Source organism: Barbus barbus (genome assembly GCF_936440315.1).
Source record: "Barbus barbus genome assembly, chromosome: 28".
In the NCBI taxonomy this organism is placed as follows: Eukaryota; Metazoa; Chordata; class Actinopteri; order Cypriniformes; family Cyprinidae; genus Barbus; species Barbus barbus.
This window is the reverse complement of record NC_136756.1, coordinates 1,450,398-1,467,354: the sequence shown is the minus strand read 5'-3', so window position 1 is coordinate 1,467,354 and position 16,957 is coordinate 1,450,398. Positions and strand designations below refer to the sequence as shown.

The 16,957-nt window shown below is 37.9% G+C and overlaps 1 protein-coding gene across 1 annotated transcript; it reads right to left on the bottom strand.

The window, feature by feature from the left end:
- Positions 1-862: 862 nt before the first annotated feature.
- On the bottom strand, positions 863-13,310 carry LOC306848275 (heat shock 70 kDa protein 12A-like; the record flags this gene model as incomplete). The annotated part of the gene is made up of 5 exons (XM_079382731.1): positions 863-1,097; positions 9,913-10,072; positions 10,519-10,690; positions 12,647-12,871; positions 13,023-13,310. The coding sequence occupies 5 exons, from the start codon at positions 13,308-13,310 to the stop codon at positions 863-865; spliced, it is 1,080 nt and encodes a 359-aa protein (XP_079238857.1).
- Positions 13,311-16,957: the final 3,647 nt, after the last annotated feature.

Genomic DNA, 16,957 nt, shown 5'->3' with positions numbered 1-16,957 from the left:
TTCCCCCATCGAAGGGTAACACTGTGATTCTCACTGTGGTGGATCGCTTTTCCAAGGCGGTTCATTTCATTCCCCTGCCCAAATTGCCCTCCGCCCGGGAGACCGCCCAACTGATCGTGGACCACGTCTTCCGTCTCCACGGATTGCCGGTTGACGTGGTCTCAGATAGGGGGCCTCAGTTCGCCTCCCGGTTTTCGAGAGAGTTTTGTAGACAGATCGGGGCCTCTGCGAGTCTGTCTTCTGGTTTCCATCCTCAGACCAATGGGCAATGCGAGCGGGCCAACCAGGATCTCAAAAGAATGCTCCGCTGTCTGACATCCAACAATCCGAGTTCCTGGTGCCAACAGCTCTCCTGGATAGAATACGCTCGTAACTCCCTTCCAGTGGCGGCTTCAGGTATGTCCCCTTTTGAGTGCTCTGTGGGTTATAAACCGCCTCTGTTCCCATCACAGGAACCCGATGCTGCGGTTCCGTCCGCTCTGGCTTTCGTTCAGCGCTGCCGCCGCACCTGGGAGAAAGTCAGAAGGGTTTTGGTCCGAACCTCTGGACGAACCAAGGCAGCAGCCGATCGCCGCCGGTCCTCTCCTCCTACCTATGTGTGCGGTCAACGGGTATGGCTTTCTACCAAGGATCTGCCTCTCCGGGCGCCTTCTCGCAAGCTGGCACCCAGATTCATTGGGCCGTACCGAATCACCAATGTGGTTAATCTGGTGGCTATCAGGCTCAAGCTCCCTCCCGCACTTGGTCGGGTTCACCCTGTGTTTCATGTCTCTAGGGTTAAACCTGTGTTTTCTTCCCCCCTTAACCCTGCCGGCGATCGCCCCGCCCCCTCGTCTTGTGGATGGCTCCCCTACCTATACGGTTAGGAGATTACTAGACGAGCGGCGCCGCGGAAGAGGGTTTCAGTATCTCGTGGACTGGGAGGGTTATGGTCCAGAGGAGAGATGCTGGGTGCCGTCCCTGGACGTTTTGGACCGTTCGTTGATCGAGGACTTCCGTCGGCGACGAGGTAGGCCTCCTCCTGGGGCGCCTGGTGGCGCTCCTGGGAGGGGGGGTACTGTCGGGTCTTGGGTCTGATCACCTGTTCTTTGCTGTCTCTGTGTTCAGGTGTTGTGCACGTGGTATTAACCGTTATTTTTTCTACTCAAACCGGTTTCGGAACGGTAATAATACAGAGGAACGCAGGAATGGAAACGTTAAAATATCGATTCTGCTCGGAGTGAACCGATTGACATTTTTTTTCGTTTTCAAGCCCTGCTTTGTATAGAATAAAAGAAAAAGAAAAAGTTTTTTTCAAGACCATGTCGGCTAGGGGATTCGAAGCTGTCTAACATATATGCTTTTCTTGCTTTCTTTCAAAGTCAATAGTACTATCCGCTACCTTATCGCCACTGGGTATTTAGACTATTTAGTGTTTTTGGGGTAATGACAGTGTTTATTTGACATTTTACACATAGATTTCACCGGTCTCTCACGCTTGCCAACATCTGGCTACGGTTTTACGTATTTTCATCATAATGACTATTAGTGCGGACAACCGAGACATAACATGATATTGTCCTGCTCATTTCCTAATTTTCACAGTATGGGAACTTGTATAGTATATCACTAAAAATAAACAACCTTGGCAGTCTCTCACGATGCTGCGGCACAGATGTATGCACAGCATCTGGCGGGGCAGACATACAGACCTTGGGGCAAAAGCGACCAGATATTGTGTTACATATACTGGCTGTGTTTTGACTTTAAACAAGCGGAGTCCACAGTTTCAATAGTCTGGGGTAGTCTCCCCAAAAATAAACACTCAAAAACCCTGTCAGCCTGTCTGCTCAGCAACCCCCTTTCATTTCACCGTGTAAGGAGCAGCTCTCTGTGCTCTCAGTTATAATTCAGTTTAAACTATTTGCAAACCTTTAATTCGAGGCAAAGTGTTTTATCAGCAGGCCATGACAATGTAAGTCATTTTTATTTATTCTAATTCTGTCTGTGTGTGTGTGTGTGTGTGTGTGTATTGATTTACTACTCATTTATTGACTCCTTTAGTGGTGTTGTTATATTTGTACACATTTAAAATGCATTGAGTATGAACCAAATTGAACTTGAACTTGAGGGATATATAGATATGGTTTGATGCCTTAAAATTGCTTAATCTTTTACTTATTTTTGATATTGTCCTTAAACCAATGCATCTTTTCTCAAATCTGTGTAGACTGGCCCCTGTGATGCAGCACTGCCTGATACCGATTTAAACAAATCTCATGTCCCATGCGGAGGGCCGCTGTTAATCAAAGTACTCTAGGTATATGTTACAAACACATGACATAACACATCTGGTGAACATTTAAGGACAATTTAAACAAGATCTTATTTCATTCAGAGGTTGCAGGTTAATTAAGGTACTCTAGGTATATGTTACAAACACATGACATAACACATCTGGTGAACATTAAAGTCCTGTTTAAACATTCTCTTATTTCATTCGGAGGTCACGGGTTAATTACTGTAAGGCAGAGAGATTACAACATATGTCACAACACATCTGGAGATCATTAAAAAGGTCATAAATTAATCATAAGGTCAAAGGTTAACCCCAAGGGACCATCCATCAAAAAAAAAAAAAAAAAAGACAGACCGTGGCCCCCTAAATACTACTGATGTTTCTAGTTACCCTGGCTTAAATCTTGGCCATTTGTCTTCCTGTGTGAAACAAGTAGTGAAGAATTTGGGGGTCTATTTTGATAGTTCTCTGAAATTTGAGATAAAAACAGATTAGTACAATAGTCAAAACAAAGTTTTTTTTCCATCTCATAGTCTTAGCTAAAGTGAAACCATTGCTTTCTTTGGACTTTGAAAGGGTCATTCATGCTTTTATTTCATTGAGAAATTAAATTACTGCTACTCCCTTTATATGGGTATTAATCAAGCGTCTCTTAATCGACTGCAAATGGTACAAAATGCTGCTGCTAGGCTTTTTACTGGTGTGCGTAAATGAGAGCCCATTACCCCAGTATTAATATATTTGCATTGGCTCCCAATTCGTTAAGGAATTGATTTTAAAGTCCTGCTGCTGGTTTTTAAAGCTCTGAATTTTAACTCCTGTATATCTGTCTGATTTATTATCTGCCCACAATCCTGGAAGGTCTCTTAAAATGGTCTCTTCTCTAATTAATTCATAGAAGAAACGTTTCTTTGAATGAACACATATCTTCATGTCATTGTGTATATTATTGCTGTTCTTATATATGCTCTTGTGTATTGTATATTGTTTTATGCATGCTTTGGATAGATCACTAGTTAACCCTCTGGGACCGGCTGTCTCGCCGGCGAGACAAGCTCATTTTTTTCTTATCAGTGCAAAAGACACAAAAAAAGTAGACACTTAACAGTTTCGATTGATGTATAACACTTATTTTTAGTGTACACTCACAATTACAACAAAACTTTTTTAGTTTTGGAAAAAAAAAGAAAACAAACAGGATGCGCTCTTTGTCTTCTCCATCTCCGCAAATTGCTTTTTGAAACACGTCACTAAAATGAACTGTAACTCAACACAGAAACATGGGAGTTGTATCTATAGAAAGCTTGAAGTGTCTGCTTTTAAAAGTCATGTCTTATCAACAACAAGCATTCTGTGATAAAGTAATCCATATGAAACCAACACGATGTTCAGTCTGTCCCTTCTAACTCATTATCTCTAATGCAATCCCGCCCCCTCGTGGCTCGCGCTGTTCATATGTAAATAACCACGTGAGCCACGTGCGCATGGAGACGCCCAACATAAACAAAGAGTGAGGAGTCATTCATCGCGGCTATACTGTTAGTTTCTGGAAGAAGACGCGCTGAGTAAAGGCTGGATTTCCCTCAAAATAAGAGCAAGAGTTCATCCAGAACAGAAGATCGATCTGATAAGCAAGTAATGTTTCTTTTTTTGCATTAGTTAATGTGTTATTGTGACATAAACTTGAACACGTTTACTTGGGTTTTTCCCAAACGACAACATGACGAATGCTACACATCTAAGAATGTTTAGACCATGTTTATTATTAATCCTCTGTTCAAAAATAGATTTTAATAAAGTGCTAAACAATAATAATTAGTTTCTCAGATATAAAATGATTTTTTTTGTTTACGATAGTACAACGTATGCGTGAGTCTATAAAACCTATATATATATATATATATATATATATATATATAGATGCTCCTGATGCAAATGTTTTTTTGTTGTTGTTGTTTGTATTTTATTGAATCAGATACCTGAACCACAGATGAATCCTGATGACTTTCTTCAAACTGTTTTCCTCTGAGAGCGTTGTACCAACATCAGATGTTCAACTACACTGATATTCTAGAGTAAAACAAGCTCCTTGACTACTGATTTTTTTTTTTTTTTCTTCTTGAATCCATTTTTAATGGTGCTTCATACAACATTATCCAGAGAAACAAGTGTTAATGATAAATCATTGAGGTACAACACGGTTCAGGACCTACTCTTTGTCAAAAACATACTCTAGATTTAATACTGTCACATGGAATTGATGTTAGTGGTGTTGAAATTCTGCAGCAAAGCGATGATATCTCAGATCATTATCTAGTCTTGTGTAAACTCCATATAGCTAAAGCTGTAAATTCTACTCCTTGTTACAAGTATGGTAGAACCATCACCTCTACCACAAAAGACTGCTTTGTAAGCAATCTTCCTGATTTATCTCAATTCCTCAGCATATCCAACAGCTCAGAACAACTTGATGATGTAACAGAAAATATAGACTCTCTCTCTTCTAGCACTTTAGAAACAGTTGCTCCTTTACACTTAAGGAAGATTAAGGAAAAGAGTCCAACACCGTGGTATAATGAGCACACTCGGGCCTTAAAGAGAGCAGCTTGAGAAAAATAAAATTACAGGTATTTCTTATTGCATGGCGGGAAACTACCCTATCCTACAGAAAAGCATTAAAAACTGCTAGATCTGATTACTTTTAGTGTCTTTTAGAAGAAAACAAACATAACCCCAGATATTTATTCAATACAGTCGCTAAAGTAATGAAAAATAAAGCATCAACAGGCGTTGACATTTCCAAACAGCACAGCTGTAATGAGTTTATGAACTACTTTACTTCCAAAATCAATACTAAGATAAAATTGTAACCGTGCAGCCGTCAGCTACAGTATCACATCAGATAGTGTGCTATAGATCCCCTGAGGAACAATTCCACTCATTCTCTTCTATTGGAAATGAAGAATTGTATAAACTTGTTAAATCGTCTAAACCAAAAACATGTATGTTAGACCCTGTTCCATCTAAACTACTAAAATAGGTAATTTCACAAGTCATAGATCCTCTTATGACTATTATAATCTGCCATTGTCATTAGGATATATCCCCAAAACCTTCAAACTGGCTGTCATTAAGCCTCTCATTAAAAAAACACAACTTGACCCCAAAGATCTAGTTAATTACAGACCGATCTCAAATCTCCCTTTTCTGTCAAAGATACTAGAAAAGGTAGTATCCTCACAATTATATTCCTTCTTAGAGAAAAATGGTATCTGTGAGGATTTCCAGTCAGGATTTAGACCGTATCATAGTACTGAGACTGCTCTCATTAGAGTTACAAACGACCTGCTTCTATCATCTTATCATGGTTGTATCTCTCTGTTAGTGCTACTGGATCTTAGCGCTGCGTTTGACACTATCGACCACAACATTCTTTTGAATAGACTAGAACACTTTGTTGGCATTAGAGGAAGTGCCTTAGCATGGTTCAAATCTTACTTATCTGAACGCCATCAGTTCGTAGCAGTGAATGAAGAGGTATCATATCGATCACAAGTGCAGTATGGAGTACCTCAAGCATCAGAATCATCATAGAACACTGTCTAACACTTGGCTGAACGTCAAATGCAGAAATGTTAATGCATGCATTCATCACCTCAAGGTTAGACTATTCTAATGCTTTATTGGGTGGTTGTTCTGCAAGCTTGATCAACAAACTCCAGCTGGTTAAAAATGCAGCAGCTAGAGTTCATTCTAGAACCAAGAAGCACGACCACAATAGCCCGGTTCTGTCAACACTGCACTGGTTCCCTATCAAACATCATATAGATTTTAAAATCTTGCTAATTACTTATAAAGCCCTGAATGGTTTAACTCCTCAGTACTTGAGTGAGGTCTTATCGTATTATAGTCCTCCACGTCCCCTGTGATCTCAAAACTCTGGCAATTTGATAATACCTAGAATATCAAAATCAACTGCGGGCGGCAGATCCTTTTCCTATTTAACGACCAAACTCTGGAATAATCAACCTAACACTGTTCGGGAGGCAGACACACTCTGTCAGTTTAAATCTAAATGAAATACCCATCTCTCAAGACTTTTAAATACTGGATATGGTAGACTAGGGTTTTTGCTACAAAATAATGTGAAAATTATCCTGCCCATTCATTCAGTGACTTGAATATTGATATGGTTTGCACCTTGAGAGACAAAGACACTCCCCTAATGGGCCCATCAGTGTGGAAAGTGACTGTGAGGCAGGAAAGAAAGAATGTGAAGAGATTAAAATAGTGGGTTTTTTATGTTTGTATTTTATTCACAGCACAATATAATCAAAATATACACAATGAAGGTCAATGACACATTACTGAGCACACTGGCCTAAACACAAATAAAAAAATACAGTATTGAAACATGATCAGATCTTTATTCCTGGACATGTGTTTAAACAAATTAATTTTTAAGATTTGTAGACAAAGAAGGCAAAAGTTCTCCTAATTTAAAATTACCCCATGCTGACAATTTATAGTACACCATAAACACAAAATAGACATGTGAAAACAGTAAGTAAATCATGAAATAAGGTGATACAGATTATGAAATTCCAACTATCTACTGTTAGTTTATTTAAAATACTAAGAATCTAGAACAAATGATTTGACAAATTAAAGTAAAATAATCACTCAAATAATCCATGGATATGTATTATATGTAACACAAATATGAAGAAAAACTGTAATATATTTATTGTATAAATGTTACGTATGTTAAGCTCTGCAAGTCAAAGCATATTGATCCACATGTAAATAAACTTTATTATGCCCAGCAAGGTATTATGTGAGAAACTGTAAAGAATCTTCAAATTAAAAACGTATTAGTGAATAAAAAGTATCTTCAAAGTATTAGTGAATAAAAATTTACAATTAGATGTTAAAATATATGTTGGCTTGACAAAGCCTTGTTATGTTGACTTGAGAAAGCTAAAATACTGATCTACTACTTAAACCTGTTATTAGGGTTGCTTGTAAAGCAGCAGTATTTCTTTATCTCACATGCTCATTCTACACCATTTGTCATAAGCACTGAGAACAATGTTGTTATTACATTTAAAGAAGTAATCAGGAACATGATGTTCACCTGTTGGGGGAAAAAATACTTTTTTGGGGTGCAAAAAGTCACATAGACTTTATATTGACAAGACATGTTAATCTCTCTGGATCAGAATGTCATAGAGACTTGGTCATTGGCTTATTTAATTCTGCCTAGCAAACATCCAAAAGATACTGACATACTAACTTTCTAGCCATGCCCTAGCAACCATCTAGAGCATCCTAACAACCAACCCCGTATATTTCCATTGAACAAAAGGATGGAAGAGATATCTTGAACATTATATCTAGCCATGCCCTAGCAACAATGTAGAGTACCGTAGCAACTATATAGCAACATGGACAAGTCATAACTCGGCACCAGAACATCATAGAGACATGGGGGTTGGCTCCATTGCAATCATCCATAACACTCTAGGACAGTGGTTCTCAAATTTAAAAATCATAATTTACATGTTATGTCACAATACAAAATAACCAGATTGAATATTATTGCAGATAATATTATAAATATAAGTATATTTAAATGTCACTGTGATGTCTGCAAGAAAAGCAAGATTTTTTTCCACTCATTGACTCAAGACTGGAAATCTCTCTCCCTCGCCAATGTCATCAAAAAAGTGAACTATCTCAGGGAGTACAGCCGGAAAGCGATGTAATACTTTTCCCTGACCATCTCACTTCACTCTGTAGGCACCGTCCAATAATACAACAAAAAGACAATGCATTAGAGGGTGTGCTTGTATGAAGTTGACCACTTTGACTACAGTGTCCATGACCTTCATGAGGTATCTATCAGGTCATTTACAGCATAGTTCTTGCTGATGCACAATACAGTCACGGCCTGGGACACTTTTAAACTAGCTCGCATTGCATTCAGTTCAGCAATCACATTTTTTTCTTCAAGACTAGTTATCTTAATACATACTTGAGAGCTCTCTTCTAAGATCCAGGCATACATAGCAGGTCTGTGCATGTCTGATAATAATATATGAAAACCAAAATTAATTTATGTCAAAAACATTATAAATTAATATAAAATTAACTGTAAAACTGGAAGTTATTTTTAAATTGTGGTCGCATCGTGGGCTGTATTTGGATTCGTGACTGGCTACGGGTTGAGAACCACTGCTCTAGAAACCGCCAAGGTTGGGAAGGCACATCTTCCTCAGTATGAGGTTGTTGTAAGGGTGGGTGTCTGGTTGGTGGTTCAACGTGAAGAACTGTGGCTCCCAGGGGCCCTGAGGCTCAGGCTTTGGGGGTTATGTGGGGGCCACTTCGACCTCCCTAACTCTGGAGTCTAGCTTGGTTCAGGAGGTATGCCTGGTCAAATTTGCACAAGAAAGTGGGTGCCATCTCAGGCTGGTCCCCGGGGCTTGGATTTTGAGGGTAGGAAATTTTCTAAAGTTTTCTAAGAAGGAAAATAATATTTAAATAGTAGAATAGTATGTTGACTTTGTTAAGTTAACATAATAATATTAAGTTATCATTCTATCCAAACAATTGTAAATATCTGACATATTATGTGATCCATATTAAACTCAACTGAATTTTTTAATTAATATTTTAGGAATGATCTGTGCACACAATAGTGTAATTCTGTTTTCTTAATTGTGTTACCTACCATTCAATCAGATTTAATCATTCATGAAGTGTTCATGAACTCAAGTTTGACTGAGTTGGTTTCTTTAGAATCCACATCAATTGCAGTGGCTTGCATTTCAGTGGAGCCAAATTTTATTTGTAAACTAACCTCACGGTTCATGTCCCTGTAACTCTCAGGCAAACCAACTATTAAAGAGCCTATTTGCTTCAACTTCTGCTCATCCACAAACCTGACATTTTGTCTCAGAGTGCTGTAAAATTTAAATGTCATTGATTTTTGCTGAGTGTCTGTTGGGAAAAATGTGAATGCTCGAAGTTCATCACAGAGGACTGACTCCTCCCTGCTAACAAGTTGTTTAAAGCAGACATCACAGAACACTTGTCCGAGGCTGTTCACAAATGTGCTCTTTCCCTTGTGAATGGATTCATTGAACTTCTCACATGTAGAAACCCCATATGTGAGAGAGCTGATGCGGGATTTTATCACTTCAGGCTTTTTGCCATATAAGACTGCTCCCTTTAAAATAACTTTCTGGGCTTCACTTGGGCAGAGAATTTTGTGTTTAGATCCAAACTGCTCTTTCAAAAAATCTCTCAAAATTTTACATTCAGCATAACCTCCAACTAAAAGTATATACTCAATGTTCAGCTCTGAGTTTGACCTCAGAACATCTCTAACGCTTTCTGCAGTAGCCTTGATACTGTCATCAAAAAAGCTCCTCAGTAGCATCTTTTCAATTTTGATTTCTCCTCCTTCCCACTTTGCTCCCTCAGCACATACAAAGTAACTCTCTAGGTTTTGTTTTTTACTGGCAATTTCTTGCAATTTTAATGGACAAGTGAGCAGCACAGGTCCATCACACATTTTTAAGACAGAAAATTCATTCCTCATTTTTAGTGATTGAGCAGGGTGCTCTTGCTCAAATTCAACAAAGACTTCCTCAGAAAATATTTTCTTTAGAAAGGAGATGAACTTCCTGTCTACTGCCTCTCCACCCATCCCATTTCCCGATGCAGCATGCAGTTCCTTTAGGTTGCCTCCCTCTACCACCTCGTGCACTGTAATATCAATAGTGCCACCTGCAAATGCATAACAGTGTATGGATTCATTAGTCTTTGTTCATATTTTGTATGCATACGGGTGATTCACCAACAGATACCTAGCAAGTTAGGTAAAAATAGGTATAATTATAATGATCAAGTAGATGACAACATAATGTAACATGAAAAGTGCAGGATATCTTTTCGTTTCACCACATAGCTTCTGGTCATTATTTAGACAGTGCTTTTGAAGCTAAACATGTAAAATAGACCCTCAACTACATGTCCTGACATTTGCTTCTTACATGATACGTACATTATATAGTAAATCATCTTTAATAAGTAAGCTTCTACTATTCTGAAAATAATGTAATTATAAAATATCATTTATTTGTTAAGGGTGAATTCTGTTCACTGTACATATTGTGCAGGTACTATATAATACTGTACTATGAAAAGGGAAGAAAAAGGTTGTAACAGTGTACCTCCACAATCCACAACCATATACTGCGTTCCAGGATCATTTTCCAGTTTTTCTTCATTGGAGTATTCTACTATGAAGCCCTCACTTGGAAGTTGCTTACAGTGCACAGAGGCAGCTTCCGGCTCTAAGGCAATGATGAGTCTTTCAGGTTCAGTCTCTGTCACCAGTCCTGCCTATAAATAAATAAATAATATAGTTCTGTATAGTTCAGTTTTTTTCTCTTTCATTTATTTGTTTGTCTGATTTTTAACTTTATTAATAAAATAGTGTGTTGTTCAGTAGTATGTTTTTTTGTGTTTTGCTTTGGTATCGAGAATCTTAACAAACGTTTCACTGGTACTGGTATTGGCTACTGAAATTCTGGTACCATGACAGCGTGTGTACACATCTGCCCTATAATGATAAAGATTCACCCAGTGTGTTTTTTTTAATCTCGTTAAATCATTTCCCCTTTCTCAGATGAAGCCGATCTCAGATGCCTGTCTTTGTGACGTCACATAGACAGGCCCCTCCCACAATTGTTGATTGACACTGGTGTTTTACCTTAGACCCGCCCTGAGTGAGCTGTCATCAGTCCGCCATTGTTTCACCGCCAGAGCAGATGTTGACAACAATGACTCCTAAGCGATTGAAGTGTTTAGTTGTTGGATGTAATAATGAACATAGCAGTCGTCATTTACTCCCGACATCTGAGCCGCTGAAGATGCAGTGGATTACGTTTGTTTGTGAAGGGAATGCGCCCCCGATCTACCTAAATATTATTAGTGAGTGCAAGGTTTTTTAATGAATCTTAGCAATCGCCTTTCCTAATAATGTCCTAATTAGCAAGTTTCACGATGAATGCGGCTAAAGTTTACCATCTCTCAGAGAGCAGCTCGGAAGAGGTCAGCAGAGCTCATTATCATTTAAAGCAGCATGCAAGAACACAGCTTGCGTTAGACAGAGCGGTTTGACAGGGTTTTTGACGGTGTTGTTTTACGCTACCATTGAAAAATTTTAACCAAACTAAAAAAATCTACCCATGTTTTCACACTCACAGAATCACCACTAAAAAATAATTTGCCCAGAGCTTGTTCTTTCATAGCTCATGGGAGCTTAATGGTGTTCTCTGTTTCAATTAACTGCAATCTTTGTATCAGGTGTTTCTCTTTAAACTTCTTAGGAGAAATTAAAACAAATAGTGATAGTGTAGAGCTATACTATTAATGTGGAGGGTACAGATCTTATAATTTAGTCTTGGAAGAGACTGATGAGAAACGTTTGAGTTCATATTGATATTTAAGTCTTCTGATTGCAGAATCTGAGCAGTGTGACATCGTCAAGATCTCTTCTAAAGCTGAACTTGAACACTTGAACACACTGCACAGACTACAGCCGACTGCAAACTAACACATGCGTTCTGCACCTGTGTGAGAGGAATGAGCTGTCTATATCATTAGCTATCAATAGTATATATACGTCATTTAAAATGAGAAACTGAAACAAGGATAAACGAGATATACACAGATATATGAAACGTAATCAGCATGCTTACCATTTTGAATCTCAGTTATGTCAATAACTTTCTTCATTTTAATCGGCTCACGTTGTTATGAAAATATTGGATTGCTTGGGAAAAATCATGTACCATTAGAACAGCCTTCTGTCTGTGTCGCCTTCATTTATTTACTCGTTTTCATCACTTTTGCTTTAATTCTTGAGCACGGACTCGTTCGCTAAACTGAGCATCCAATCAGAGTTCTCACTCGCGCCGATGACACCGACACGGATTCAAATCGGGAAAAACTGCCGCCGACGTGTGGAACATGCCAAACAAACTAGCCTGACAGATGATAGCTGATGGCCCGATATTGGCCAAAGGCTGACCGTCGTTAGTGTGTCCCGGGCTTAAAACTCTAAAGGAGATGCATTGATTTTACCAGTGTGTTTTGCTCTGGAGAAAAAAATAAAATAAAATAAAATAAAAGGAAAAGCCAGAAACTTTAACTAAAGACTGCATCTGCTCTCCCATTCTTAATATTGCTGTTCATGAGGAAAAACATACTGATATAATCAAAATCTCTCATATCAATTTTCATTGTTATGGGAATGTCAGACTCAGATGGTGTGCCTCACCAATTTAAGCTCACCTCAATAGCAGATTCTCTCATAAACTGTTTGGCTGCTGGACTCCAAATAGCAGGAATAGTCAACACCCAAGTAACATCAGATGCAGTGAACTTCCTTCCACTTGTGTTAGCTGCAATACTGTCCAATACGTGGTTCTTAAGGTACCTTAGACTCTCTGAGAAAACTTTCAATGCTTTCATTTGTGCTCCATTTTTAGCAGTTAACATCAATTCCCTGTGAATTTCCTTTAAAGACAAAGAGAACAAATTATGTTCATATATGAAACATATTTCCCGGTGAAAGTAATTATTAATTACACAAACATATTTCACAATAAAAGGATTATTGCCAATAATAAAAGTGTATATAATGTACAAAGAAAATACAATTACTTACTTTGCCGTAGAGTTCCATTTTGAAGTTTTCAAACAAATAAAGTCTCTGTGCCTCATCTCTTGGAGTAGTCAGAGTGTATGTCTGTAGGGCTTCATAACCAAAATGCATAAAGGTCTGATTTTCATTAAACAAAATGCAAGTGGGGGTTTTAGGGGTTCTGTGTCCAGCCACTGAAATCCAGGAAGACACCAAGATTTGATCTTGCTGTTGTTTTGTATTAAGGCTGAATGCATATCCACTGGATGATGTGCCAAAATCTATAGCAATGAAAAGAACTGAGTCTGCCATTGTACTTTCGGGTTTGTCAAAACCTGTGCAAATCTGTACTCTTCAGTTATGTGCAGATTCCACTCATTCTCTCTGATTTATAGGCAATGAATTTACTTTCACTTTTGTTGATCCACCCATTTACACAAACAAATTTAACCTCTTAATGGAAATATGAATAGGAAGGCAAACCTTATGTTCAAACATTAGAGCAGTGCTAATCAATTAACCTCATTTGAGGGCCAGATTGTCACATTGACAATTTGAGGTGGGCCAAGGGGGTTGGAGGTTTGTCTCTATCTCTTTATGTGAGGCCTATGCAATTAAAGACGGAAACTGCTAATAATGATATTATTGCATTTCACCAGTAAGACATATGACATATTTTCTCTAATTGAAATACATAATTTGCTGTAAAATGTACTAATATTATCAAAAGTAACATCTAAAAAAAGTAAACACCTATTATTTATTTGGTTAAATTAAAATATTCTGACAGTGTAACTGAGTTTGTAACCACAGGTAAAACCACACGTATCCTCACTAACATGGTTAACATTAGAGCAAATGGCTCTGTAAAGTTGCACGTTTCAATGACAAGCCATATTTGAGGTTGAGGAATGATAGGTGAATGTTATGATTTCCTGCCCGATATAATGTAATTACCTCAAGGACCAGCTGTTAACGCTCTGTCTGTCCCTGACACTGCATTTGTTTTGTTTTGTTTTTTTCTGCGATGAACTGACTAATAAAACTCAGTTGACTAAGCTTGTTTACTCTTGTTGTTGTAGTCATCCAGAGGTTAACTAACCCTCTGGGGCCTGAGGTGATTTTGGGGCCCTTGAGATGTTTTGACATGCCCTGATATTTGTGCTTATTTCAGCTACTTATAACATACTATTGACCAACATGTTTTTTTTAGTATTCAGCACAAACTGTGCTACAATAATATGTGACCAAGATGGATGTACATGTTTGCATTTATTAGAAATAAAATATTACGCGTGGTTAGTAAGTTTTGGGGGAAAAATGTAGCTGAAATAAGGCCATAAAAGCCACACTAAATCGTCCTGAATAAGACTTTTGAGTAATCAGTCTTGTAGGCTAGAATATTTACTTCACAATTATGTGAAAATCATTCTGCCTAATCATGCACAGAAAACAATATATTGATTTAAATTTTTAAAGACATGTTTTGTGATTGAAAGTCTATATGCGAGGGAGTGGTAATGGCCTTGAATATTAAGTGGTTCTCACCTGAGAGACAAAGAGATAATGGGCCATCAGTGTGACTGTGACTGAGGCAGGTAAGACAGAGTGTGAGGAGATTGAAAAAAAGTTTTTTTTATTTTTTATTATTTGTATTTTATTTACAACACAGTATAATCACAACATAGATAATGAAGGTCAAAGACACATTATTGTGCACACTGATCTAACCACAGAGATGTGAACAGACTTTAACTCGTTCCTGCAACAGATTCTGTTCAACAAGTAAATTATACGGTTTGCGCCGTTCATATGTAAATATCCACGTGAGAAGCGTGCACATGTAAATGCCCAACGCAAATAAATAGCGAGGAGATCGTTCATCGCGGCTACTGTTCGTTTCTGGAAAGCAGAATTTACCTCAAAAGAAGAACAATATTTCATCCAGTAGAGAAGATCGATCTGATGAGTAAGTAATGTATCTTTTTTGCATTAGTTAACGTGTTATTGTGACATAAACTTGAACACGTTACTAGTTGGGATTGTTCCCAAACTGCAACATGATGAATGCTACGCATCTAAGAATGTTTAGACCATGTTGATTATTAATACTCTAATAATCACAAATAGATTTTAATAGCCCCGAGACCTTGCTAACCACGCATACTATTTTATTTCTAAAAAATGCAAACATGTACATCCATCTTGGTCACATATTATTGTAGCACAGTTTGTGCTGAATACAAAAAAAAACATGTTGGTCAATAGTATGGTATAAGTAGCTGACATAAGCACAAATATCAGGGCATGTCAACACGTCTCAAGGGCCCCAAAATCACCTCAGACCCCAGAGGGTTAAAAACACTGTGACACTTTAGTTCAGTTTTTTTATTGTGAACTTTTATTACGTATGTTTTGGATTTTAATTATTTTGTGATATCTAAATTCTAAATCGGATCTTATTCAATTCTTCATTATTTGGAGGGCTTTCATTCATTATACTTCGATCTTAATAAAAATGTTATATACACGGTGACATACTTTGAGTCAATTCAAGTGATATAAATGTTTTTAGGGTAGTGTTTTCAGAGAGGGCCTAAATTCATCATCTTTACAGGCATATACTTGCTCAACCTGGTGCTGTCTCTTATCTATTCCACCAGAAAAACGTAGGGAGCGCTACACATACAAGAGTTGTTCTAACCTTTCCTCTGCCACAACCGTTCAGAAAACTACAAAACACTCAGATTAGTAATTTACAAGAAAATGTTATCCGTATCACAATTCCTTAAACATTCATGTATCAAAATAAGGGGTTTAATAAAACCTTGAGCAGCCTTCAGTACATTCCAGTAGTGAGTTCCAGCAGCACAACAATCATTAAGTGCCACAAGTCATGCGCAAATTTCATGAGGTGTGATGTCCCCCTATTAACCCCGTTTTATTGTGTAGTGGAGAGGTTTGGAAAACTACAAATGCTGGAATTAATACAGCATAAATGCAAGATTGAGAGGTTGAGAGATTTGTTTGGGCTTCATGTGAAGTAGGACAAAACCAGGACAACGATTCATACATTATTTCTGGTGCTTTGAGAAGGAGATGGAATGCTGCAGAAGTGCATACAAAGAAGATATTTTGTTGTTATTTTAAAAACCACAACAGCTCTCACGTGTCCTGAGCATACTCACGATCCTCTGTGCCACAGGTCTGACAAGTTCTGTTGTTACCATAGATTTTTTTTTCCTCACATGTAAACTGTTCAAACTAAATACTTCTGTACACAATAACTAAAAAATTCACTTTCATTTACAGTTCTTATGAATCAAGTGCGTGTGTTTTGGTTTATGTACCTCACTGTCTAAACTTATAATGCCTTTGCATCACATATCCACACATTACCTCCTAGAAGCCGTTTGGTAAGTTTTCTCACCTGATGTCTTTCGTTAACTCTTTTCCTGCCAGCTTTATTAAAAAAAAAGTGTTGTCTTTGTCAAAGATTATGCCTGAATCTTATTCAGAACGATGATGAAAATATAGATGGAATAGATCACGTCTAGCAACACCCCCAAAGCTTACGCAGTCCTATTCCATCAACATTTCATTCGGTAACGTTAGGCAGTTTTGATTTAAATGTTGTTTAAACTTTAAACACACGGATGTTTCAGCAGTCATTGTTAAATATTAGGGTCTTTAGCGACCCGGGCCTATATATCCAGCACGGATGGATCTCTGACTGCTGCAATAGCATAAAACTCTCCTGATATTTTAATAACAATCACAAAAGAATAAAGGAGAAAAAAGTACATTTCATCACCCTTTAAAACTTAGAAGGGCTGAATTTGAGCAGATGATTTTACCATCACTGTCATCATCAGAGCGCACTTCCCCAGTTCATTCAGCATCTGGCTCATATTCTCAACCATATTCTCAAAACTATCATTTTCAGTTACTTCAAAATC